Source organism: Eretmochelys imbricata, chromosome 6 (genome assembly GCF_965152235.1).
Source record: "Eretmochelys imbricata isolate rEreImb1 chromosome 6, rEreImb1.hap1, whole genome shotgun sequence".
NCBI lineage: Eukaryota > Metazoa > Chordata > Testudines > Cheloniidae > Eretmochelys > Eretmochelys imbricata.
Window position 1 is genome coordinate 12522474 of NC_135577.1, and position 24099 is coordinate 12546572.

Below are 24099 nucleotides of genomic sequence, written 5' to 3' on the forward strand. Positions count from 1 at the left end.
CTGGAACACTGTTTGTTTCATAACTGACACAATGTACCGTCAATTCTTTGAATTCGCTTTGTTGTTGTCAAGTCTGCGTGTTTGTGTTTTGACGTAGCGGAAACCACCACAGCCAGCTGCAAAGCTCAGGTTTTTTCAATTTGCGAAGCATATTAAGAGCAGGAAAACCATCACCCGAGCTGATTGCTCACAGCAAGACCCAGGGGAGGTCAGTACAGCCCCCTTGTCTCCACAGGACATATGGGCTTTTACAGGGTTCAAGGCCAACTCATCAAATATCCCAAATAGAGACAGATCTCGCTGGGGAAGGGATTAAGTTATCTGGTCTACGGTAAACCACTGGAAGGAGTGTACCACAGCCAAACTAAAGCCATGAAGCACAGCTACTGAAGCTATCGACTCCAGTGGAGTAGCACTGATTTACACCAGCGGGGGATCTGGCCCATAGACAATTAGAACCAGATCCATTCAAATCCATGGGTGCTAGAGGCGTAAAACCTTTGAGGATCTGAGCCTTTGGGCTAGATTTTCAAAGTGCTTAGCCTGCCCCTTGCTCTCTCTTTTATCAGTGGGAGCTGTGGGGGGCGCTCAGTACTTCTGATTCATGCTCCGCCTCGTATTTATTCATCTGTCCATGTCTATCACTTGGCTAGGGTGCTAGGGTGGGGTTGGCTCAGGGCTGCAGGAGGTAATATGGTCACAGGTTTCTGAGTGGGACCTAACATATTTTAAAGCAAAGCCTCTTTACAAGGGCAGGTGACCGTTAGACTGATACATGGATGCGGCTTCTATAAAGAGCTCTGTAGAACCGCTAGGCCCTGTGGAGCTATCGTTCCCTTTAGCTCAGCACGTGACTGTCTGCGGTTTTCATTGGTGGGATTTATCTCTGGTGGGACTGTGGCTTGCAGAGACAATTATTACAATGTCTAGAGCATCGCAGCTCTACAATCCACCCCCACAGGTCAGAAATCATCAGACGGGGAGTGCTGCTACCTGGGTCCAGGCTGCAGAAGACTGGGCTTGTGAGGGATGGACCAGTCAATAGGGAAATCTCTTGCTGGTGAAACTGCTTAGAAATCTTCATGGGCATCTGCATAGAAACTGGACATGCAGCTCCCACAGGCCAATCTAGACACCAGTTAGTTGGGGTTGGTCCTGCTTTGAGCAGGCGGTTGGACTAGATGACCTCCTGAGGTCCCTTCCAACCCTGATATTCTATGATTCTATGATTCTTCTACCAGGTGGCAGGGAAAGTCCAATGGCTGAGGAAGGTTAACCCTCCATGATGGCCACTCAGAACAGCCATTGTGAAAGCCAGTGGCAGCAGATACAGGGAATACAAAAAGGCCTCACTGGACCCAGCAACTACACTCATACCACGGGATGCTGGTGACTTCCTCATCTAGGTCATGTAACCCTCACCCAGCCCACTGCTGCCCTGGCAACTGATTGATGAGCAAGGACCAACCCAGCCAATCATGACTCTTGGACAACTTTCTCAGGGGCCACCAGCGGCTGGCTGAAAGCCAGTTGAGTGCGCAGCAATCCGACCCCTCCAGCCTATCGGAGTGTGGGCAGTGTTAAGGAAAAGTTAGCACATGTGACTCCATTTTGGTTTGGGGCCCACCATTGTTTAAATGCCAGCACATCATACATCAGGAGGAGTAATCCTTAGATATTGAATCCCTGTGAAAATCCTCCTCCTTGTCTCCAGCCTGCCTTGTCTCCCAGTATCTGGTTTCTGTCAGTCTTTAACTCCCGGTTTCTTGGCCTTGATGTGAGGCCTCCCATCCTGATAATAAAAGTTACTGATGCATGGCTTTAGGACCATGCTGTGTAATTAACATACTGGTATAGCACGAGGAATGCACCAAGCAGGGATAGGTGGTAGATAAAACAAGGGTTTGTTTATTGGCTAAGGTTTCCGATGCACGAGGGCAACATGCTTTGCTAAAAGGTATATAACCTTTGTATAATCTGCATTCAGGGTCCCCTCCTGGCTAGCAGGGGGGCACCACGCTCGAGCGTAATAAACTTAGTGTCTTTTGGGAACTCTGCAGTTGTGGACTTTGTTTCTCTGCCTCAGCCTAGATTCGAACTGTGCGTGTCCTATCAGGTATAATTCGCAGCATTTGTGTGCGTGTCCTGCCAGGTGTAATTTGTAGCACTTATGTGCGTGTCCTACCAGGTGTAATTCGTAGCACTTGTGTGCGTGTCCTACCAGGTGTAATTCGTAGCACTTGTGTGCGTGTCCTACAAGGTGTAATTCGTAACAGCAGCAGCATTCTCGCCACACCCTGATCAACAGCCACTGCGCTAAAGAAGCCTTTGTTGGCCGTGTCGTGGGAATGGCTGGATGGAGATGGCTCCAACCAAATGGGAAGCAGCAACAGATAAACTCAGGGTACCTGCCTGCAAAGAGCCACTGACTGTATTTGTTAGTCTCTAAGGTGCCACAAGTCCTCCTTTTCTTTTTGACTGTATGTGTGTGTGTGTGTTTCACACACACATACAACAATTTCTCTGCTGATGCCAATGGATGACACTCTAGAGAAGTCAATAGAGATCTTCCCCACCCCATTTACACTAGTAGAAAATCTGGCCCACGAATTTCTTTTAAACACTGAGGCCCAGATCCTCAATGGCATCTAACTCCCACTGACATCAATGAGTGTTGGGCATCTGTACACGTTGGAAGATCTGGGCCAAAGAGACCTGTCCTATTGAAGTCAAAGACAAAACTCCCATTCAGCTGTAATGGGACCAGGAGTGCTCCCAAGAAGAGCCCTTGGGGCAGAGAGATGCTCTGATCTTTGATTGTTTGGCTGGCTCCCTCGGCCACCCATCATGGCACTAAAATAATCAATTCACCACGTCTAGTTCCTTTACTTTTGTTCTGGCAGGAAATGAATGTTTCGTTTCTGATCGTATTCTGAAACCACATGACCGTGCAGCACAAGTTGAGCACCCAGTTGTCTACAAGAAGCTAAGAGGAGAGGCAAGAAGCCTGAAAGAAAGGCAGATAAATCCTATGTTTCCTTTGGAGGCGTCTTCCCTCTCTATTTCTGCTGCCTGAGATAAAGCTGGGTCCCAGCCCCGCTCTCCTGTTTGTCTTCACTCAGACAAGGAATAGGAAGTGGCTTTTTGAATCTACATTTGGACCTTGTCCAGCTCTTCATTGCTACGCAACAAAGGCGGCGTTGGTGGTCGACGGGACAGGTATCTTGTTAATTTCATGTACTAGCTAATGTGCATCAATAATTTCACAGTCTCTTACCTGCAAGAAGCTTTAATGAAAGTTTGTTAGCTCAGGAAATGTCAAGAGACCAACAGATTCTTCTCCAAGCTCTGAGGAATGGATGAAATGGCTTTTTGACTTTCGGGGTGAATGACAGTGTGGTTCTGAAATTAATGTGTTACCATGAATGGCTCAAATTTCACCCTAGCTTACCTCATATACAATGCCCCTGGAATTAATGGGGTTGAAGGGCATGTGATTTATGGCACATTTGGGGTCAGATCATGATCCCAGTGGCATAGGTTTAAATCTGGAGTGACTCCATTTAAGTTACTCCTGATTTACTCCAGCTAAAATGAGATCAGAACCCAGTCCAATGCTTCTTAGTACAGTTCACTGCATTGATGGTATAAGTGTTGTAGAAATACCTAGGTAAGCACAGGGTTATTACATGGAATTCCATGTATGATCTATGAGAGATGGGATTGTTCAGGGGTTAGCACATCCATCTGGGACTGAGGAGACCTAGGTTCAATTTCCTGCTTTTCTACAGACTTCTTGTGTGATGCTGGGCAAGCCACTGAATATCTCTGTGCTCCAGTTCCCTGACTGTAAAATGGGGACAACAGCACTGCCCTGCCTCACAGGGGTGTTGTGAAGCTAAAGACCTTAGGTAGATATTGCCTTGTGCCACTTGGTGATTGGAGAGGAGTTGCCACTGTACCAAGAACAAACTCTCATGCTTTCTTGAGCACGGAGGGTTTGCACTCAGTGATGGAAGTCCAGCTGATTTCAGCAGGAGCAGGATGGAGCCATGAACATGCTTGTTACATTGGCAAGATACACTCTGTGGAGTCGGGCCCAGCTGACCACATTACGCCTCTTTGCACCATGTGCACTTACCCAGGGAGCAAAGCTCTCTGCCCCCGAACAACGCATGCCCTGAAAATGGAAATGTTTCCCTTTCCAAGCGGTGGCTGCTTCCCTTCCCAAGCGGTGGCTGCTTCCCTTTCCAAAGCACGAGTGGGGAGAGAGGCAGAGGTGAATGTGGGGGTTTGTAGAAGAGGCAGGCTCTGAAGCTTTGGGGGAATGGGAGGTGTGGAGCAGCAGCAAGATTGATTTTCTGTTTGCTGTATAAACTCACTCCCCCGACTATTTTTCTTCTGTGGATCCTGATGAATTTCCCCCTCCCTGTGCTGTGCAGCAGGAGATCTTATTGCCTGTGCCCTACCTGGCTCCTTCAGGCACCATGCACACTGAAGTTGCTCTGGGAAGCAGAGGAACCCCTATGGTGTATGCTTCCCCATGGGGACTCAATCAACAGAGGACACCGCCAGTCAGATGACTGCTACCTATGCCTCTCGCCCACATGAGCTAGCTCTCTTTAGTGGAACAGGGGAGATGCACGAAACTGATGGAAGGACAAGAGTGATTTCGGTCCCTTCCCCCTTTATTCTGTAATCTCAGCTTTTAAAATACTTCATGGCCTCTCCTGACCAGAGAGAACAGTAGATTCTACTAAGGCTGATAAGTACAAAGAAATACCATTGGCTACTTCCTCTCTGCTTGTGTTGAATGCTGCTCAGGAAGGAAAACCTCCCTACTCTTAGCACACTGCGGTGATGCTGTGGTCAAAAGCAGCAAGCTCCAGATGGAGCAAAGATATCAGAAGGGGCTTGTGAAAGGAGCGAGAAAGCATTTGTGAAATGAACAAGGTGCAGTTGCACAGACTAGCAATGAGCTCTACAGACACAGAGGAGAGAGGATCTTGTGCTGGCAGATAAAAACCAAGGACCTGATTCTCTTCTCTTGCACTCACTTTACACTGACTTCAGCTGGGTTATTTCTGGTTTGTTCCCATGTAAATGAGAGAAACTGGAAAAGAAAGAAATTGGAAAGTGGACAAATTGGAGAGAGTCTAGCGGAGGGCAACAAAAATTATTAGGGGGCTGGGGCACATGACTTATGAGGAGAGGCTGAGGGAACTAGGATTGTTTAGTCTGCAGAAGAGAAGAATTGCGGGAGGGTGGGGGGGGGCGGGGATTTGATAGCAGCCTTCAACTACCTGAAGGGCAGTTCCAAAGAGGATGGAGCTAGGCTGTTCTCAGTGCTGGCAGATGACAGAACAAGAAGCAATGGTCTCAAGCTGCAGTCAGGGAGGTCTAGGTTGGATATTATTAGACTATTTGGACTATTTCACTAGGAGGGTGGTGAAGCACTGGAATGGGTTACTTAGGGAGATGGTGGAATCTCCATCCTTAGAGGTTTTTAAGGCCCAGCTTGACAAAGACCTGGCTGGGATGATTTAGTTGGTGTTGGTTCTGCTTTGAGCAGGGGATTGGACTAGATGACCTCCTGAGGTCTCTTCCAACCCTAATCTTCTATGATTCAATGATTTTAAGGCTGGTGTAAATTGACATAGGACCACTGACTTCCCTGGAGCTACTCTGGTTGACATCTTCCAAACTTCAGTGCCTTCGGGTCTAATTCATCATTGCCCAGCAACTTGTGTTGTCATTTACATCACTGCAAAATGAGTGTGCACAGCAGAATGGCACTGTTTTACACTCAGTTTGCAGGGATGTGAATGGCAACTCAAAGGGCAGTGCTGTGGGGAGTTAGGCCCAGATCTACAAAAGTATTTAGACTCCTAACTTCCATTGACGGTGGAAGTTAGGAGCCTAAATACCTTTGTAGATCTCGGCCTTAGTCCTAGTCACAGGGGCAGCTGGCCCTTTAAGGGGGCCAGGGCTCAGCTGCACCTGGGCCAGGCTTAGCCCATCTCCCCAGGTGAAGGGAACAAGTCCTGGGGTCACATGATGGTAGCATGTGATTCAGACACAAGCCTATTGGGACATACAGGCCAGGTTGAGGAAGAGACTCAAAGAAGTGGAAGGGAGACTCTCTTGCTTTCGGGGCCTGGGAAGTGAGAGAGACCTGCAGGGGACCACAGGGGAGTAGGGAAGAGATTATCTAAGCCACCCAGAAGGAAATGCCTGGCTGGAACTATCTGTGTATGGGGCAGGAGCAAAACTCCTAAGAGGGAATTAGAAGCCAAGGAGGGATGCAATGGACTAGTGAGCTTGGTTTTGAGTTAAGCTGTTAGTTTATGTTGGAAGGGGAGCATAATTCAAATTCCCAGTGGGGAAACTGAGGCAATGGAAGGGTCCACCAGTGGATGAGGTATTACAAACATCCCTAGACACATACCTATTTCACATATTCTCCTTTCTATATCCACTATTGATTGGGTGCTAGGTGTCAGATCCTCTTCTGATGTCAGTGACTTCAGCTGAGGCTCTGGCTCTGGATGTCTAGACCCTCCAAGGAAAACTGAAGATCAGTTTTGAAAAGTCTTAACCTAAAAGACAGAGTAAGAAGAAAAACAGCTGCAGGCATACAAAGCCAACTGGCTCAATGGGATCTCTTCCCCATTCACCCAGCCATCTTGCAGTCATTCAGTACAAACGTGCTCCTTGGATAGCCACTGACTGTCAGGGCCAGGTTCTGCTCTCCGTCACACCAGCTGAAATCCAGTGGGGGAGGGGGCCATTGGCTACACCAACAACCAGCCTTAAGAAAGTGACTCAGGATTTACACTAGTGCAGTCGAGATCAGAATCTGCCCCTAGATGGATTTCCCATTTAGTGTAAGCTGAAAAACAGCCCTTAAACCAAATTGGCAGCTATAAAGGGGGCCTTACACAGTGGTAACTCTGTGGTTCCCCCATAGAAAGGTGGGGCATGGGGAAGATATAGAGATGTGCCCTTCCTGTGTGCTACAGAACGCTCCCTGTGCCCCAGCTTGCAAGCAGACTGGGACATGGGATCCATGTCGCTGGAGATGAACAGCCCACGCCAAGTCAATATGATGTAACAATGATTTCAGTAGTGATCTGGTTGCTCATAAATTAACCTCTCTTGATCTCTCTCCCTAGATAAGCTGTGTCTCTGCTGTGTCTCTCCCCAGCAGCCATTGATATGCCATGGCCTTTCCCGGGACTGCGGCTAACAATGTGACCCTGCTCATCCCCCCACACAGCCCTGATGACACTCAGAAGAAATTCCCAAGAAAGAATGAGGCACTAGGGGTAAATCTGCCACCTTCTCAAACCTGCATGCATGGGAGATGGGGCACCCATTTCACTGTGGAGGAATGTCTGCTGTTCCCCTAAGGGGCTGCCAAACCTCATATGAACCACCACCCCATGAGCCAAAAGAGGGGGGACATGATATGGCCTCGAGGAGGGAGGAAATTGGGGTTGATCTTCACTAATGCAGAGGCTAATGCGATGCACCCACACCTTGCCTGGGGAAGAGACAATTCAAACTAGTTAAGAACATTGCATTAGGTGGTGGGTTTTTTACGGTGAGGTTTCCAAACAACTCATTCTGCAATGCTTCTAATCCCCCTAGGAGTGTGGGAATAATGCTTGGTTTCTGAATCAGTGAGGTCCTGGGCAAGCCACTTAACTGCTGTAGTGTCTCAGTTTCCCCCTCTCTTAATAACATAATACTCACTTAATAACTTAATATCTGTACTGTTAGCCTTTGGCATGAGCAGTTAGCCAATATTCAGGGCGTTGCGGAGTTGTTTCCATGAGGGTGAGAAATTGATGCTAAGCCAGGTATATTCTTTGGTGTGATCTTGTTTATTTACAAAGAATGTCCACAAAGTCCTCTTTCCCTGAACACAGTAGAACCAAACAGTAACAGGCAGCTTCCTGGCTCAGAAATCCCCAATGTCTGCCTCTCCAGTAAGCTCTGTGCCCAAACAATTCTCCTCTGTTTCCTCTCAGGGTCACACTTGCAACTGCTTCTCCTGGCTTTTCTCTGCCTCCAACACAGAGAGCTGCAACCAATCTCCTAGCCCTTGTGTTTGCAACCAGGAAAATCCCACAGACCACATGGTTTAGTTCTGACCTGCCATGAACCTATTGCCTTGGGCAATAGCCTTCATTGTTTTCTGCTGTCTTTACTACATAAACGGCCTTGAGTGCACCTTCTGTTGAGCCTGAAGGAATGTGCTTGGCCCATCCATTAGCTGTAATGAGGTTTGTGATTGTGTTTGGATCCAAGAGCCAGTGACGGCAGCTGGTAGCCCCTTTCAACTCCATAGGGAGTTGTGAGGTTTAACTAATTAATGTGTCTAATTAATTAACATGTAATGCTTTGGGCACCTTCGGAGGTGGGTAAGTGCTTATCATTAGGAGAACCTTACTGACTGTACTGACTTTGTTCTCTCCCTGCAGGCCATACAGATCATCGTCGCCTTAATACACCTTGGCCTTGGGGGCATCTTGTTCTTCTCCTCAAAAGAATCTCTCCCCCTGTGCATGGCTTCCTGGTATCCGTTCTGGGGAGCAGCGCTTGTAAGTGGAATACATGGAATTATTATTGCTGAAACACAGGGGTGGCTAAATGGATGCTGGCTCTAGAGATAGGAATGATGTGGAGTTATGGATTGATGGCTGAATAAACGTGGTATTGAGAAAAGCAGTGGAAGGGTGGCTTCGTGGATTCTAAATATGGTCTCCATAAATACTGCCATGCAGATTCGGTGCACCACAGTCGCACCACTTGGGCAGAGCAATGGGAACAGAATCTTCCCTTGCTGGGAATATCCCTGGCATGGGGGAATCCCCAGCAGGCAGACAACTAGCAGAGCTGACTTCTACCCATCCTGTCCCACATAGAATCATAGAATCATAAAATATCAGGGTTGGAAGGGACCTCAGGAGGTCATCTAGTCCAACCCCCTGCTCAAAGCAGGACCAATCCCCAATTAAATCATCCCAGCCAGGGCTTTGTCAAGCCTGACCTTAAAAACTTCTAAGGAAGGAGATTCTACCACCTCCCTAGGTAACGCATTCCAGTGTTTCACCACCCTCCTAGTGAAAAAGATTTTCCTAATATCCAACCTAAACCTCCCCCACTGCAACTTGAGACCATTACTCCTTGTCCTGTCCTACCACTGAGAATAGTCTAGAACCATCCTCTCTGGAACCACCTCTCAGGTAGTTGAAAGCAGCTATCAAATCCCCCCTCATTCTTCTCTTCTGCAGACTAAACAATCCCAGTTCCCTCAGCCTCTCCTCATAAGTCATGTGTTCCAGACCCCTAATCAGTTTTGTTGCCCTTCGCTGGACTCTCTCCAATTTATCCACATCCTTCTTGTAGTGTGGGGCCCAAAACTGGACACAGTACTCCAGATGAGGCCTCACCAATGTCGAATAGAGGGGGACGATCACGTCCCTCGATCTGCTCGCTATGCCCCTACTTATACATCCCAAAATGCCATTGGCCTTCTTGGCAACAAGGGCACACTGCTGACTCATCCCAGCTTCTCATCCACTGTCACCCCTAGGTCCTTTTCCGCAGAACTGCTGCCTAGCCATTCGGTCTCTAGTCTGTAGCTGTGCATTGGGTTCTTCCGTCCTAAGTGCAGGACCCTGCACTTATCCTTATTGAACCTCATCAGATTTCTTTTGGCCCAATCCTCCAATTTGTCTAGGTCCCTCTGTATCCTATCCCTGCCCTCCAGCGTATCTACCACTCCTCCCAGTTTAGTATCATCCGCAAATTTGCTGAGAGTGCAATCCACACCATCCTCCAGATCATTTATGAAGATATTGAACAAAACCGGCCCCAGGACCGACCCCTGGGGCACTCCACTTGACACCGGCTGCCAACTAGACATGGAGCCATTGATCACTACCCGTTGAGCCCGACAATCTAGCCAACTTTCTACCCACCTTATAGTGCATTCATCCAGCCCATACTTCTTTAACTTGCTGACAAGAATACTGTGGGAGACCGTGTCAAAAGCTTTGCTAAAGTCAAGAAACAATACATCCACTGCTTTCCCTTCATCCACAGAACCAATAATCTCATCATAGAAGGCGATTAGATTAGTCAGGCATGACCTTCCCTTGGTGAATCCATGCTGACTGTTCCTGATCACTTTCCTCTCATGTAAGTGCTTCAGGATTGATTCTTTGAGGAACTGCTCCATGATTTTTCCGGGGACTGAGGTGAGGCTGACTGGCCTGTAGTTCCCAGGATCCTCCTTCTTCCCTTTTTAAAAGATTGGCACTACATTAGCCTTTTTCCAGTCATCTGGGACTTCCCCCGTTCACCACGAGTTTTCAAAGATAATGGCCAATGGCTCTGCAATCACAGCCACCAATTCCTTTAGCACATCCCTCAGTGCAGAGGCAGGATAGGGTTCAGGAGGGGTGGGCAGGGGTGTTCTGCCAACACCCAGTTGATATATGGTCCCTGAGAACCCCAGCTGCTATAAACTGCTCTGGGGGATCAGCAGCGTATCCCTTACAGCTCCCTGTAACTTGTGCCCCTAGTGTAAGCCAGGGGCAGCAGAGACACAAACCCTTAAAGGCAAGGGAATGTGGCCCTGTCTCTTAACCATATTTTAATGCCCACGCCTACTGATAGAAGCAGGCTGCCTTCAAGAGATAAGGAAACACTTTACAGGCAGTGAATTCATCCCCCTCAGTCTGAGGCCTAACCTCAGCAGCGCTAGCAAACACTCAGCATTCGGCCGGTTGAGTGTGGTGTGTGGTCATGAGGGAAATGCGAGGAGGAGGCCTGCTGCTCCTACCTCCAGCATAACTCTGCCCACTTTCCCAAGCTGTGGGTAGACTGTCAAGTTCAGGTTTCAGAGTAGCAGCCGTGTTAGTCTGTATTCGCAAAAAGAAAAGGAGTACTTGTGGCACCTTAGAGAATAACCAATTTATTTGAGCATAAGCTTTCGTGAGCTAATGCATCTGATGAAGTGAGCTGTAGCTCACGAAAGCTTATGCTCAAATAAATTTGTTAGTCTCTAAGGTGCCACAAGTCCTCCTTTTCTTTTTGTCAAGTGCTGTGTCTGCTCTGTGCCAGCCACAGCTCCAAGGGTTGCAAAGCCACAGAGCTACTAGTGAGGCCAGACAGCACCTAGTATCAAAGCCGGTAACTCCTCTGCAACCATAGCTGCTACTCCTTCTGACTGACTGAGTGGGAGCCCGCAGCGTAGACTACCTCCTCCTCATGGTTTCCTGTCCAGATTTCTAAACAAAGAGCATATGGCACAGCCATCTTCCTCAAGGACAGTCCCTGACTTCAATCCTATCAGAAACAATGGGAAGTTGTGTTCATTACGGTTGCCAACTTTCTACTCACACAAAACCGAACACCCTACCCCCATCCTGCCCCTTCTCCGAAGCCCTGCCCCCACTCATCCCATCCCTCCTCCTTCTGTTATTCACTCTCCCTACCCTCACTCACTCGCTCATTTTCACCGGTCTGGGGCACAGGGGTTGGGGTGCAGGGATGTGAGGGCTCCGGCTAGGGGTTCGGGTTCTGGTGTGGGGCTGGGAATGAGGGATTTGGGGTACAGGAGGGGACTCTGGGCTGGGGCAAGGGGTTGGGGTGTGGGGGGGGTGAGGGCTCTGGCTTAGGGATGAGGGGTTTGAGGTGCAGGAGGGGGGCTCTGGGCTGAGGGATTCAGAGTGAGTGAGGGGGCTCCGGGTTGGGGCAGAGGGGTTACGGGTGCAGACGCTTACCTCAGGCAGCTCCTGGAAGCGGCGGCATGTCCCCACTCTGGCTCCTGCACAGAGGTGAGGCCAGGCGCTTTGCGCGCTGCTCTGTCTACAGGTACCACCCCCACAGCTCCCATTGGCCGCGGTTCCTGGCTAGTGGGAGCAGCAGAGCCGGCGCTTGAGGCGGGGGCAGCATGCAGAGGAGCCCCCTGGGTACCCCTATGCATAGGAGCCAGAGCAGGGACATGCAGCTGCTTCCGGGAGCCATACGGAGCCTCATCAGGCAGGGAGGCTGCCTTAGCCCTGCTGTGCTGCCAACCAGACTGTTAACAGCTAGGTCAGTGGTGCTGACCGGAACCACCAGGGTCCCTTTTTGACTGGCCATTCCGGTCGAAAACCGGACACCTAGCAACCCGAGGGGTCATAGAAGCAGCATCATTTTTACGTGGCAAGGCTTTAGTGGAATGGCAGCCATCTTCCTTGAGGGCAATCTGTGGCTTCAATTCCAATGGAAACAATGGGATGTGGCAGCCATTTTTAGTAGAGGCATATGCCAGTGACCATGTTTATTGAGGGCATGAGTAGCTTCAATCCCATTGTGAATCATGGAAAATGGCAGTCATTTTGAGTAAAGGAAAATTGCTGCAACAATGGCAAAGAAAGGATACAGTGATCCTTCATAGCTTTGCTTAACTGCAACCTAACTTCTTCAAATGTACACTATCTCTAATTTGCAGTGTGGTTTAGCAATATGGGAGTTGTCAGGGATAAAAAAACAGTCACTTGTTAGCAAACAAAGTCCAAAAGAAGGTGAGATGCTGGGGGGAGGCTTAAAGGTCCAATTTTTAATTATTTTCCCCTGAGAAACTAAATAGCAGATTTTAGTTGAAAATCTTCAGCAAATTCAGTCTTTACTCCACCCCTGCAATGTGGAGAATGATATGTAACCAATCCTGCTAGGGCCAGCAGTGGGATTTGAACCGGGAAACACTGAAAGCCTCTACTGCTTATGCTAAAGAACTAAATTCTATAAGCTGGAAGCTGTGTAAATCTAAAACTTTTTATATGAACCAGGCACTAGAAAGTGACAAAGACTCAGTGTGTGTTACAGAAACACTATATTGGACATCGACGACAAAGCGGTTGAATCCATGTTTTAAGTGAAAAACTGAATCCAACCTTAATTATAGATACTCTGGACAGATGCATTCTCGTATTTACCTATGGGCTGAATAGATCATAAATCAACATCCTTCTATCAAAGAGGGAGAGAGAGAACAGAGACACAGATGTTTCATAAGATGTTCCTATTTTTGTTTTGATTTGACCCAGACATATGTCTTGCCATGGGCCACTGGTTGCTTTCTGATCACTGGCACATTAGTGGGGCTACTGGCTGCTCCCTGATCACTTGAATTAACATGCAAGGGATAGGACCAAGCTGTTTTATTTTAACTTCCTTTCTGTAGGTGAAGTGACATGTTAGTCCCAGCCCAGGGCACTCTAATTGGGCTAATTTGTCACAGGAAGGATGTAGTCCAGGGGGGACGGATAGCTCAGTGGTTTGAGCATTGGCCTGCTAAATGCAGGGTTGTGAGTTCAATCCTTGAGGGGGCCTTTTAGGGATCTGGGGAAAAAATTGGGGATTGTCCTGCTTTGAGCAGGGAGTTGGACTGGATGACCTCCTGAGGTCCCTTCCAACCCTTCTATTCTATGATTAGGCAATGAGATGGACAGATGAGAAAGCTGTGAGAGGGATGGGTATGTATGCTTGGGGTTGGTGGGTGTATATGGATAGGGTGGGTGGATGGAATGTTCAGACCTATAGATGGGTCGGGGAGGAGCTCTTTATCTAAAACTGTAAAGTGACCCTCACCTTAATTAATGATCATTTTCTCTTTTCTTTACAGTTCATCATTTCTGGGTCCCTCTCAGCTGCAACTGCAACTGCAACGAATATCACAGAGGGTCTGGTGAGCTATGCAGTATCCTGTTATTGGGAGAGACTTACAAGTTAACACTAAGGGGAGAAATCAGAGCCCTTGTCTGTCAAGAATGCCCTCCGGGATATGGCTGGTGTCCCATGGGGAGGAGCATGCAAAGGTGAAACTCAGAATTGAACGAATTCCCCTCTCACTCAAGGAGAGACGGATTGCTGCAGAAGTACGCATGGGTTTGCTTGAAACACGATTCCATATAATGGGTAGACTAGGGAGGTGGTGGAATCTCCATCCTTAGAGGTTTTAAAGGCCCGGCTTGACAAAGCCCTGGCTCGGATTGGTCCTGCTTTGAGCAGGGGTTTGGACTAGATGACCTCCTGAGGTCTCTTCCAACCCTAATCTTCTATGATTCTATAAAAATATGCATTAAATGTGGCATAATGCATGCAAAAGCTAGAAAATGCCTAAGTTAAGGTTGCCCACACAACTTTAACAATGCCCCCTTGTGCATCTGCATTATTGCAGTAGTTTGTTTTCTCTGCATGACCAAGCCTGATTTCAGAGCATGGGTTGCATGGGGCTCAGTGAATGAGCCAGCTCTGCTCAATATTTTTCTTTATGCTTAACTCTTCCATGAATGGACCTCCTGCCTCATTCACTGAATGTCATTTTGGTTTGGATCTTCACCCCACACCGGGCATCAAGACCCAGCCATCTAGGTGAAAACTGGGAGTTCTAATCACTAGGCCACGTGGACCCAAACTTAGGTCTGGGTCTGGGAAAAAGCTTCTGGACTGATATTTAAAATAACTCCCCAAAAGCCGCTGTTTAGGAACATAGGAGATAGGACTGGAAGGGACCTGCTAGGTAATCAAGTCCAGGCACCTGACATGGTGGGAAACCACATCATAGAATCCAACACATAAATATACCAAGCTCCATCTTAAAACTAGTTGGGTTGTTAGCCCCCACTCCTGCTTTTGTGAGGCTGTTCCAGATCCTTGCTCCCTGCATGAATTGAAACTTTCCTCTCATTTCCAGCCTAAATTTATTCATGGCCTGTTTATCCCCATTCCTTCCTTTGCCAACATTGTCCTTTAGCTTAAATAGCTCATCTCCGTCCTTGGTGTTTACCAACCTGATGTATTTATACAGAGCAATCAGATTCCCTCCCCCGCACCCAGACTTCATTTGTTTGAGGATCCTTTGTGGATCCTGTCTAAATTAATCTGCAGAATTAGTCTTCCCTTTAAAAGGAGAGGGCCCAGAGGATGTGGATATTTACCTTCCTGTGGAGGCATTAATTGTCCTATTAGGGACCAGGAAGTGGGTCTATGCCATGTTTTCTCTGGGGAAGAGGAAGGAATCTCAGGAGAGTTGGGGATGGCAACCTAGATGGCCACCTATAACTAGGGTCTGTTATTGGAATTCTAAGGGCTTGTCTAGATGGAGAGTTAGTGCTCAGCAAGCTGGGGTGTAAATCTTCAGTGCTGTGATGGGGTGGAGTAGGCCCAAAGGGCTCGTGCTGGCAGCCTCATGGTCCTTCCACACCCCATCCCAGACAGGAGCAGAAGAGAAGTCCTCCAAGTGGCCTAGAGTGACTGCAGGGGAAGCAACCAATCAGAAGGGCTGCAGGAGTGGCCAATCAGGGGGCAGCAGTTCTATATAAAAAGGAGCGCTGGAGCTGGAAAAGAGGACTATGTTCCTGGTTGGGTGAAAAAGCAGAGGCTCATGGACAGCTCAGTGCAGCAAGGAACTGGGGGTGCTAAGAAGGAGCTCCTGGCTGGTTGCTGGGACTGAACAAGGACTGAGTCCAGGGAGGGCTGCAGGAAGACAATGTCTCCAGAGAGGAGGTCCTGGGGCTGTGGCCTCATACCAGGGCTGGGGGAAGTAAAGAGTGCCTACCCTGGAAGGGGTTTATGATGTTCCACCTACAGACAGTCTGTGTGGCTTGGCTGGATGGCTGAGTCACTGAAGACTCACCGAAGAAACCATTGGGGGTGGCGGGGCACTCACAAGAGGTGGGTGCTGCCCCATTCCACAAACTCTGTGATTGCAGGCACACACACTTGACCAGTTCGTGGTGGTTTCACTGAATTGTTTATTTAGAAAACAAACAAAACAAAAAAATTCAGAAAAAAAATGTTTTGACATTTTTGAAATGGTTTGAACTGACTTTTCAAATCAAATTATCCTCGAATTTTATTTTTATATTTTAAAAAAATGTTTGCAATTGTAATGAAACGTTTCATTTGGCTCAAAGTGAATTTTTTTTGATTTGCTGAAAATTTATTTTGATTTGATGCCAAAACAATTGTTTTTATTTTTGAAAATTGCCAGTGAACCAAAAAGTCCATGATTTGCACAACTCTAATCCTATGATACTATGTAAAATTGCCCATTAAGGAGACAGAATCCAGGTGTGATTAGCGCACTTAACTTCACCATTTCCTGACTTTGTCCTTCATTTAGCAATTTAATCATTTATTTCCGATGGCCAAGGTAAGATGTAATTTTTTTTCACTCTGTTAGTACTTTAAAAAAAATTGCTGAACTGTTTTTGTTCACATTTTCCCCAAAAGTTCATTCATGGGCTTAAAACAAACATGGAAAATTGCAGCCTAGAAAGTGTAAAGTTTGACGAAGTTCTAAGTAACTGAAAAAGCCCTTTCACACTCAGGCAACCTTAACCATAGAGTGTTGCTAATCACTCTGTCTATTAAAAGGGAGTGCTTCTCTGCCATATGTGTATTTTGTTGTTCTCTTTATCTGTGCGTGGAGGGATGAAGTCAGAGGGAATGGGGCAAAAGAAGGCTGGAATGTTGCAAATATGGGTTGCTGTGCTTATGTATGTATATGGCTCAATACTCAGTGGCCATGTGTCTGGGTATTGATATGACTGTCCTAACCTGTGCCCTCTGCATATCTCTTTCAGGAGGCAGGCAGCAATATGTTGAATGCCATCAGCTTCCTTGCCTCATTAGCTGGAGGAATAATGTTGGGAATTGATTTGATTAATATTTGCATTCTAAACAAGTACAAAGTTTCCATCCCAATTTTGGATAAAATCCACTTAGTCAGCTTCCTTCTCCCTCATCGCTGTGAAGAAAGCCCCATCCCTTGGGACTACTGTCAGAGCATCGGTTCTTACAAGACGGTAAGTGCTGAGGTTCCACAAGGTGCTATGAATTCTGTGTCTTCTGAGCTATTTAGAACTGGTGATGGCTCAGCATCTAAGGGGAGGGTCAGTGCTTGGATTTGGAGAGTTATCCATGTTCATTGGACTCTCATGGACCTTAGTATTAGCATGGGAGATGTTTAAAGACAACAGGCACTGTCTGGAACTTGGATGCATGATAGCATGAGGAACATTGTTAGAAAATAATTGTAGCAAATGCTCATTAAACTCTCTGAAACATTAGAGAAGGTTCAAGTCTTGTTTTATGCAAACTGATAGGGTTTTGTTTTTCGTCTCCCCATTCAGGCCCTTGTGGTGTTTTCTCTCTTTTGGGCTAAATTCTGCTCTTGGTTATATTGGTGTAATTCCCCTGAATCCAAACTGCATTGACTTCAGTGGAATTAACTCTAGATTTACACTGGTGTAGATGACACCAGATTTTGGCCCTATTAGTCCATAGCAGATAGTGTCACTAATTGTATCTCTCTCTTATTGGCTGTGTGGCATAGGGAATCTTGGCCTTGATGCTGATCTTCTCTGTAATCCAGAACATCGTTTCTAAAGATGCTATCTCCTCCGACTCGGTGAGGACTTAAGATGTTAAGTCAGTGGCTCTATCAGGGTGGGGGTTCTTTGTCTGGGCTGAGGGAGTGGATGGACAAGGAAGATGGTGGCAAGGAGACCCACCAGGTAGTGATTTTGTCTTTTCTTCCAGGATAAGTCACAGGATCATGAGGCAGAGCAAGTGTTTCCCTTGCTGTCACCCCCACAACCACAGTTCAGCAATGGAACCAGTCCTCCATGGCAGTAGTCTATCAGCAGCATCCAACAAATTCCAAGCAGCTTTCATGGGTAAAAAGCATATATGCGTGGTGCCTGAATCTCTCCCTCATCTTGCAGATAAGATGCCCTTCTCTCTCTTACTGAGTCTGGTCCAGAGATCACATGTGTTTTTACGCAGAAGGGAAGATGGGCAATAATGACTCACTAGCTTTATCCATCCTCTTGGAAAAGACCTCCTAAATGACTCTTATGCCAGCTTCTTCAGTAATGGGTTGAAAAGGTATTGTGAGTTGGTTCTTTCAATCTCACTTGACCTGAGTGTATGGGAGTGGTGGGTGTACCTCTCATCTCCCAAATGGGATGGATTTCACGGCAACTTTAGAAATCCTGGAAGACATTGTAACTGTGTTGAAATGTCACAGGGTGTGAGCTGTTTCCCAGACAGAGCATGGAGAACAGAAGAGACCTATTAAAGCAGCAGCAACCTCTATTGATGGTGGTTGGGTTTTTTCTTTGCTCCCAAATTTCACCCTGTTAGGCTGAAATTTTCGAAGCCCCAGTTTGTTTTTAGGTGCACATGGAGTTTAAAAGGGGAAGTAGCTCAGTTACATCTGAGACTGCATAGAGGGACAAATACATGACATTCCCTAATTGTAAAATAGTTCTTATGCCACTCTTTTTTTTTATTTTGAATGGTTCTCTTGCCAAAATGGGTAGCAGTAGAAAGATGAAATTTCCTAGAAAAATAGCCTTCATTTAAGAGAAGGACCCTGGAGAGTTCTGGTGAAGATCAGCTTGAATTTGGCACTAAAGGCTGAGGGTAGGTATCAGTTAAATAAGACACCTGTAGGGATTTTTACCCTTAGTTACCTAAAAGCCAGGCAATTCAATACTAAGGTTAAATTTACAAGAAACCCAACATTAGAAAATGTGGAAAGTAACTCTTAAAAAACCCAAATTACCTTAAGTCTGGCTTCTCTCAGGGACAGTTTGTGGAGCCTTTATTTTAGTGAGTAGAACTGGGTGAGTAATTGACTTTTTTTGATTTGGTGGCTGACCAAAAAAATCTGCCAAGATTTTTGTTCTCAGGTTAACCCAAAATGACAATCTTTTTTTTTCCCAGCAAGAAACCAAAGCCGCCACCACCACCACCAAAAACTTTGTTTTGGGTCAAATTAAATGTTTGTTCAATCCAAATTGTTTTGTTTTGGGGTCTCTTACCCTTAAGTTGTGGGTTTTTTAAGTTAAATCTAGCTGAATTTCTAAATAAAATGACACATTTCAACTTTGAAACATTTCCCCATGTCAAAAGCTTTGCTAAAGTTAAGGAATAACACGTCCACTGCTTTCCCCTCATCCACAGAGCCAGTTATCTCTTCATAGAAGGCAATTAGATTAGTCAGGCATGACTTGCCCTTGGTGAATCCATGCTGACTGTTTCTGATCACTTTCTTCCCCTCTAAGTGGTTCAGAATTGATTCCTTGAGGACCTGCTCCATGATTTTTTCCAGGGACTGAGGTGAGGCTGACTGGTCTTTAGTTCCCTGGATCCTCCTTCTTCCCTTTCTTAAAGATGGGCACCAGATTAGCCTTTCCAGTCACCTGGGACCTCCCCCGATGGCCATGAATTTTCAAAGATAATGGCCATTGGCTCTGCAATCACATCCACCAATTCCTTTAGCACCCTGGGATGCAATGCATCTGGCCCCATGGATTTGTGCTTGTCCAGCTTTTCTAAATAGTCCCAAACCACTTCTTTCTCCACAGAGGTCTGGTCACCCCCCCCCCATGCTGTGCTGCCCAGTGCAGTAGTCTGGGAGCTGACCCTGTTTGTGAAGACAGAGGCAAAAAAAGCATTGAGTACATTAGCTTTTTCCACATCCTCCATCACTAGGTTGCCTCCCTCATTCAGTAAGGAGCCCGAACTTTCCTTGACTTTCTTCTTGTTGCTAACATCTGAAGAAACCCTTCTTGTTACTCTTAACATCTCTTGCTAGCTGCAAGTCCAGGTGTGATTTGGCCTTCCTGATTTCACTCCTGCATGCCTGAGCAATATTTTTATACTCTTCCCTATTGAAGTAGTCTTATTGGGTCCAGTGGAACAACTCGCCACTTGTGTAAGGGAGCCACAATCTTGATCTGAGAAAGCCAGATCTTTAATCATCCCTTCCTTGTTCCCTTTGTGCATTCTTTTTCAAAGAAACCCAAGGGATTTAAGCACCCACCGCCATCAGCTCATATGAAAACCCCAGCCTTCATATCAAGGTTATAAGGTATGCTTTTGTATCAGGGACTCAAAGCCTGCAGCTTTGCTTATTGCTTAAAATTTGTACAGCTTCTGTAGTTGTAGACTGCCCAGCTGCAAGGGGAGAAATGTACTCCACAGATAATTGGTTTAGAACTGGTTTTATGTTTCTAATATTAACACACTAGCTCTGTGTCTAATGATGCTGGCTGGCACATGGAATCACAGCACCCAGACCTGTGAGCTGCTGGGCACTTTGAAGGATTGGGCCTTTAATGACATGTAGGGATTGATCACGATCAGCATGTTATTTGTCTAATACAAAACTGGGAAAGCAGTGGGGGTTTTTTCTGTGGCATGTGAATGGCCTTTAAGAAAGCTAGAATCAGCATCACAACTGTGAGATTAAAAGTACAGGAAAGCATTCTGTCCATCATCATAGGCGCTGACTTTCTAATGTGCCAGGGGATGCTTAACCCCTGGCTCTGTGCCAGATCCTGCCCCCACTCCCCTCCTTCCCCAAGGCCCTGCCTCTTCCTGCCCCATTCAACCCCCTTCCCCAAGTGCACTACACACTCACTCCTCCCTTCTGCTGCCCCCAGCACCTCCTGCATGCTGCAAAACAGCTGATCACGGTGGGCGGAATGTGCTGGGAGAGAATGGGAGGCGCTGATCATTGGGGTCCACTGGGCGGGGGGGGTGCTGATAGGGGGGCTGTCGGTCAGTGCTCAGCACCAACCATTTTTTCCCAAGCACCCACAGAGTTGGTGCCTATGTTCGTCAGCACTGGTAGGTGGAGACTAGGTAGCCTGAACCGAAAGTTGCCCAATTAAGCCAGTTGAAAGACAAGAATTCACATAAGGCCAAGGGTTGCCAAAGGGCCACAGTAATATGTCAGCAGCCCCACCCCCTCCCCTGAGCCTGCCATGCCCTCGCTCCCAGTGCCTGGCAACCCCGCCGATCAGCACATCCCTGCACCTCCTGATCACCGTTTCTGACATGCAGGAGGCTTTGGTGGGAAGGGGGACAAGCCAGGGCACGGCAGGCTCCGGGGAGGGGGCGGGAACTGGTGGAGTGGTGGCAGGGCCTGTGGCAGAGCCAGGGGTTGAGCGGTGAGCACCGACCAGCACATTGGAAAGTTGGCACCTGTAGCTTCAGCCCCAGAGTCGGTACCTATACAAGGAGCTGCATATTACCTTCTGAAGAGCCACATCTGGCTCCGGAGCAGTACATGCAACGTTAGCTCTGTCCCCTGTGGGTCTATGTCTACATTGCCGTGTAAGCTCAGAGACAGGGATTTGAGTCAACTGGCCTGTGTTAGGGAACTCTTTATTAATCAAGTAATTTCATAGAGTTTTATAGATACTAAGGTCAGAAGGGACCATTATGATCATCCAGTCTGACCTCCTGCACAACGCAGGCCACAGAATCTCACCCACCACTCCTGCGATAAACCTCTCACCTATGGCTGAGCTCTTGAAGTCCTCAAATCATGGTTTAAAGACTTCAAGGTGCAGAGAATCCTCCAGCAAGTGACCTGTGCCCCACGCTACAGAGGAAGGCGAAAAACCCCTGGGGCCTCTTCCAGTCAGCCACTCCATTATCTTCCCTGGGATCGATACCAGCTGACAGGCCTGTATTTATTTGGGTCAACCCGTTTACACTTTTTTAATTGTCACAATACTAGCTTTCTTCCCTGGTGATTCAGGACTTACTGAAAGTCAATATTAACTGTCCAGTGAGCTCCTCAGTCAGCTCTTTTAAAACCCTTGGATGCAAATTATCTGGAGCTGCTGATTTAAAAATGTCTAACTTTAGTAGTTGCTGTTTAACACCCTCCAGAGATACTAATGGAATGGAACCGTATGATGAGATTAGCATCTGTTTAGTCTCAAGTACAGAACAGAAATATTTATTCAGCCCTTCTGTTGCTCTTGTTCTCTGCCTGTGGCACACAATAGTGTAGTGTCCAGAGGGCTGTAGTAGTGTGGCCTAGTTGTTGGAGTTGGTGTGTGGGGGCTGGGTGGTATTATTGGCCTCTGACCTACAGGAGGTCAGACTAGATGATCTGGTGGTCTTTTCTGCCCTTAAACTCTAAGACTCTGACATAGATGGACATTTTACAATGGTTGGAGCATTCGTGGCAGTAATACAGCTAAGGTTGCCTAAGCATTTCCAGATACTTGTTTTCGGTATCTCTGATCAGGCTGAAAGACTAAAGCTTTGGAGTGAAGTTTTCAAGCCCTAATCCATGTCCAGAGAGTCAAAATTTGAACAAAACTGGTTTCTCTGAAGAAAGAAAACAAAACCCAAACAAACATAATTCATTATCCATTCTCTTTTGTGAACTTTTTTTGGAGTGCTTCAGTGCTGAAGTGGGAGGGAGAGGGAGCTGACATCTGTCAGCGAAAACAGTTCAGATTCTGGTGCAAACTGGCTTTGATTTAGCTGAATGATACAGATTTGAAAAGCATAATTCATGCATCTGTGGAAGTTGTTTCTAGCATCGCAAGTGCTGCTTGGCAACCCTTTCTCAGAGCCCTAAAGGGAGGGGGCTAATTTAGGATTGCAGCAAAAAATGGTGAGCCCTGCTTTCATTTAATGTGCTCTTCAGGAGCCATTGCCACTCAGTGAAGGAGGCAACGGCTTCTCATGTCCTGACTCATGCACCAAACAAGGAGGCAGTGTGCTTTAATGGATAGATTACTGGCTTAGTATGCAGGAGACCTGAGTTCTAATCCTGGCTTTGGGTGACCTTGGGCAAGTCATGTTGCTGCCCTGTGCCTTGGTTTCCATTGCTGTAAAATGAGGTTAATGATATTAATCTCCTTTGTAAAGGGTTTTGAGATCCAAGGGTAAAAAGAACTAGGTAGTAGTGTTATGAGCCAAATTCTGTACTCACAATAGTGTGAATCATGGTGTATCATTTACTCCAGGTCTCCCTTCTTGGTGAGTGGACACAGTGCATCATGGAAGATATAGTCCAGCTGGGGAGCCTGGCCCAGGGAGGAGAATGGGGATATAAGGAAACTGAACTACAACTCCCAGGAACTACCACAGTAGTAGATTTTAATCAAAATATTTCAGTTTTGGTTTTTTAAAAAACTTTTTATCAAATTGAAATTTGCTTTTCTCTAAAACACTTTTCATGAACAATTTAGTTTAATCAAAAACCCAATTTTCCATCAAAAAACAGTTAAATTTTCAGCCAGCCCTGCTAAGATGCCTCTCAATGCATGTGGGCAATTCCATTGACTTCAGAATACAGTTGGAATGGATTGCCAGTTAAACAAGTTTGCAATAAAAAATTAGTTAAAAGTAGCTGAAAGGTCCCTAAAAACAGTTTGAAATCTCCAGTCCTTCTCCCTACATGCTCCCAGCTACCTCTTCTCATCACTCCCTACCTCAAAGGTTGCCTCCATTATGTATCCTTCACTCTCACCCACCCATTAAACGCTTGCAGTAATAACTCCCCACACCATTTGCCTTGCTCAGTCAGATGCGTTGTAGCAGATAAATGAACACTGTCAGCAGCCTGGTAGGCTCCTGTGTTGGAGGGATGGGTTCAGCAGGTGATCTTTCACCTGTAAAGGGTTAAGAAGCTAGAAGCTGGAGTGGGGGAGAAACAAAGGGTCTGAGTCTGTCTGTGTGATGCTTTTGCCGGGGACAGAACAGGAATGAAGTCTTAGATTACTTACTAAGTTCTAACTAGATATACGTCAGATTCTGTTTTGTTTAAATGGCTGATAAAATAAGCTGTGCTGAATGGAACGTATATTCCTGTTTGTGCCTTTTTGTAACTTAAGGTTTTGCCTAGAGGGATTCTCTGTGTTTTGAATCTGATTACCCTGTAAGGTATTTACCATCCTGATTTTACAGATTCTTTTACTTTTTCTTCAATTAAAATTCTTCTTTTAAGAACCTGATTGCTTTTTCATTGTTCTTAGGAACCAAGGGTTTGGGTCTGTGCTCACCTATGCAAATTGGTGAGGATTTTTATCAAGCCTTCCCTAGGAAAGGGGGTGTAGGGTTTGGGAGGATTTGGGGGGGAAGACATTTCCAAGCAGGCTCTTTCCCTGTTAGATGCTTGGTGGTGGCAGCAATCAATCCAAGGGCAAAAGGTAAAATAGTTTGTACCTTGCGGAAGTTTTAACCTAAACTGCTAAAAATAAGCTT

General features: G+C 46.7%; 1 protein-coding gene across 1 annotated transcript; it reads left to right on the forward strand.

The window, feature by feature from the left end:
- Positions 1–3003: 3003 nt before the first annotated feature.
- Positions 3004–18168, forward strand: MS4A1 (membrane spanning 4-domains A1). Its single transcript, XM_077819824.1, has 7 exons — positions 3004–3219; positions 7176–7328; positions 8490–8609; positions 13688–13750; positions 16653–16874; positions 17405–17479; positions 17611–18168. The coding sequence occupies exons 2-7, from the start codon at positions 7224–7226 to the stop codon at positions 17704–17706; spliced, it is 681 nt and encodes a 226-aa protein (XP_077675950.1). The 5' UTR covers positions 3004–3219; positions 7176–7223; the 3' UTR covers positions 17707–18168.
- Positions 18169–24099: the final 5931 nt, after the last annotated feature.

Excerpts from the sequence above, each read along its gene's own strand:
- MS4A1 (XM_077819824.1), top strand. The coding sequence starts at position 7,224 with ATGGCCTTTCCCGGGACTGCGGCTAACAATGTGACCCTGCTCATCCCC. Across the intron at positions 7,329-8,489 it reads GAAAGAATGAGGCACTAGGG|GCCATACAGATCATCGTCGC; the intron begins GTAAATCTGCCA and ends CTCTCCCTGCAG. Across the intron at positions 13,751-16,652 it reads CGAATATCACAGAGGGTCTG|GAGGCAGGCAGCAATATGTT; the intron begins GTGAGCTATGCA and ends TATCTCTTTCAG.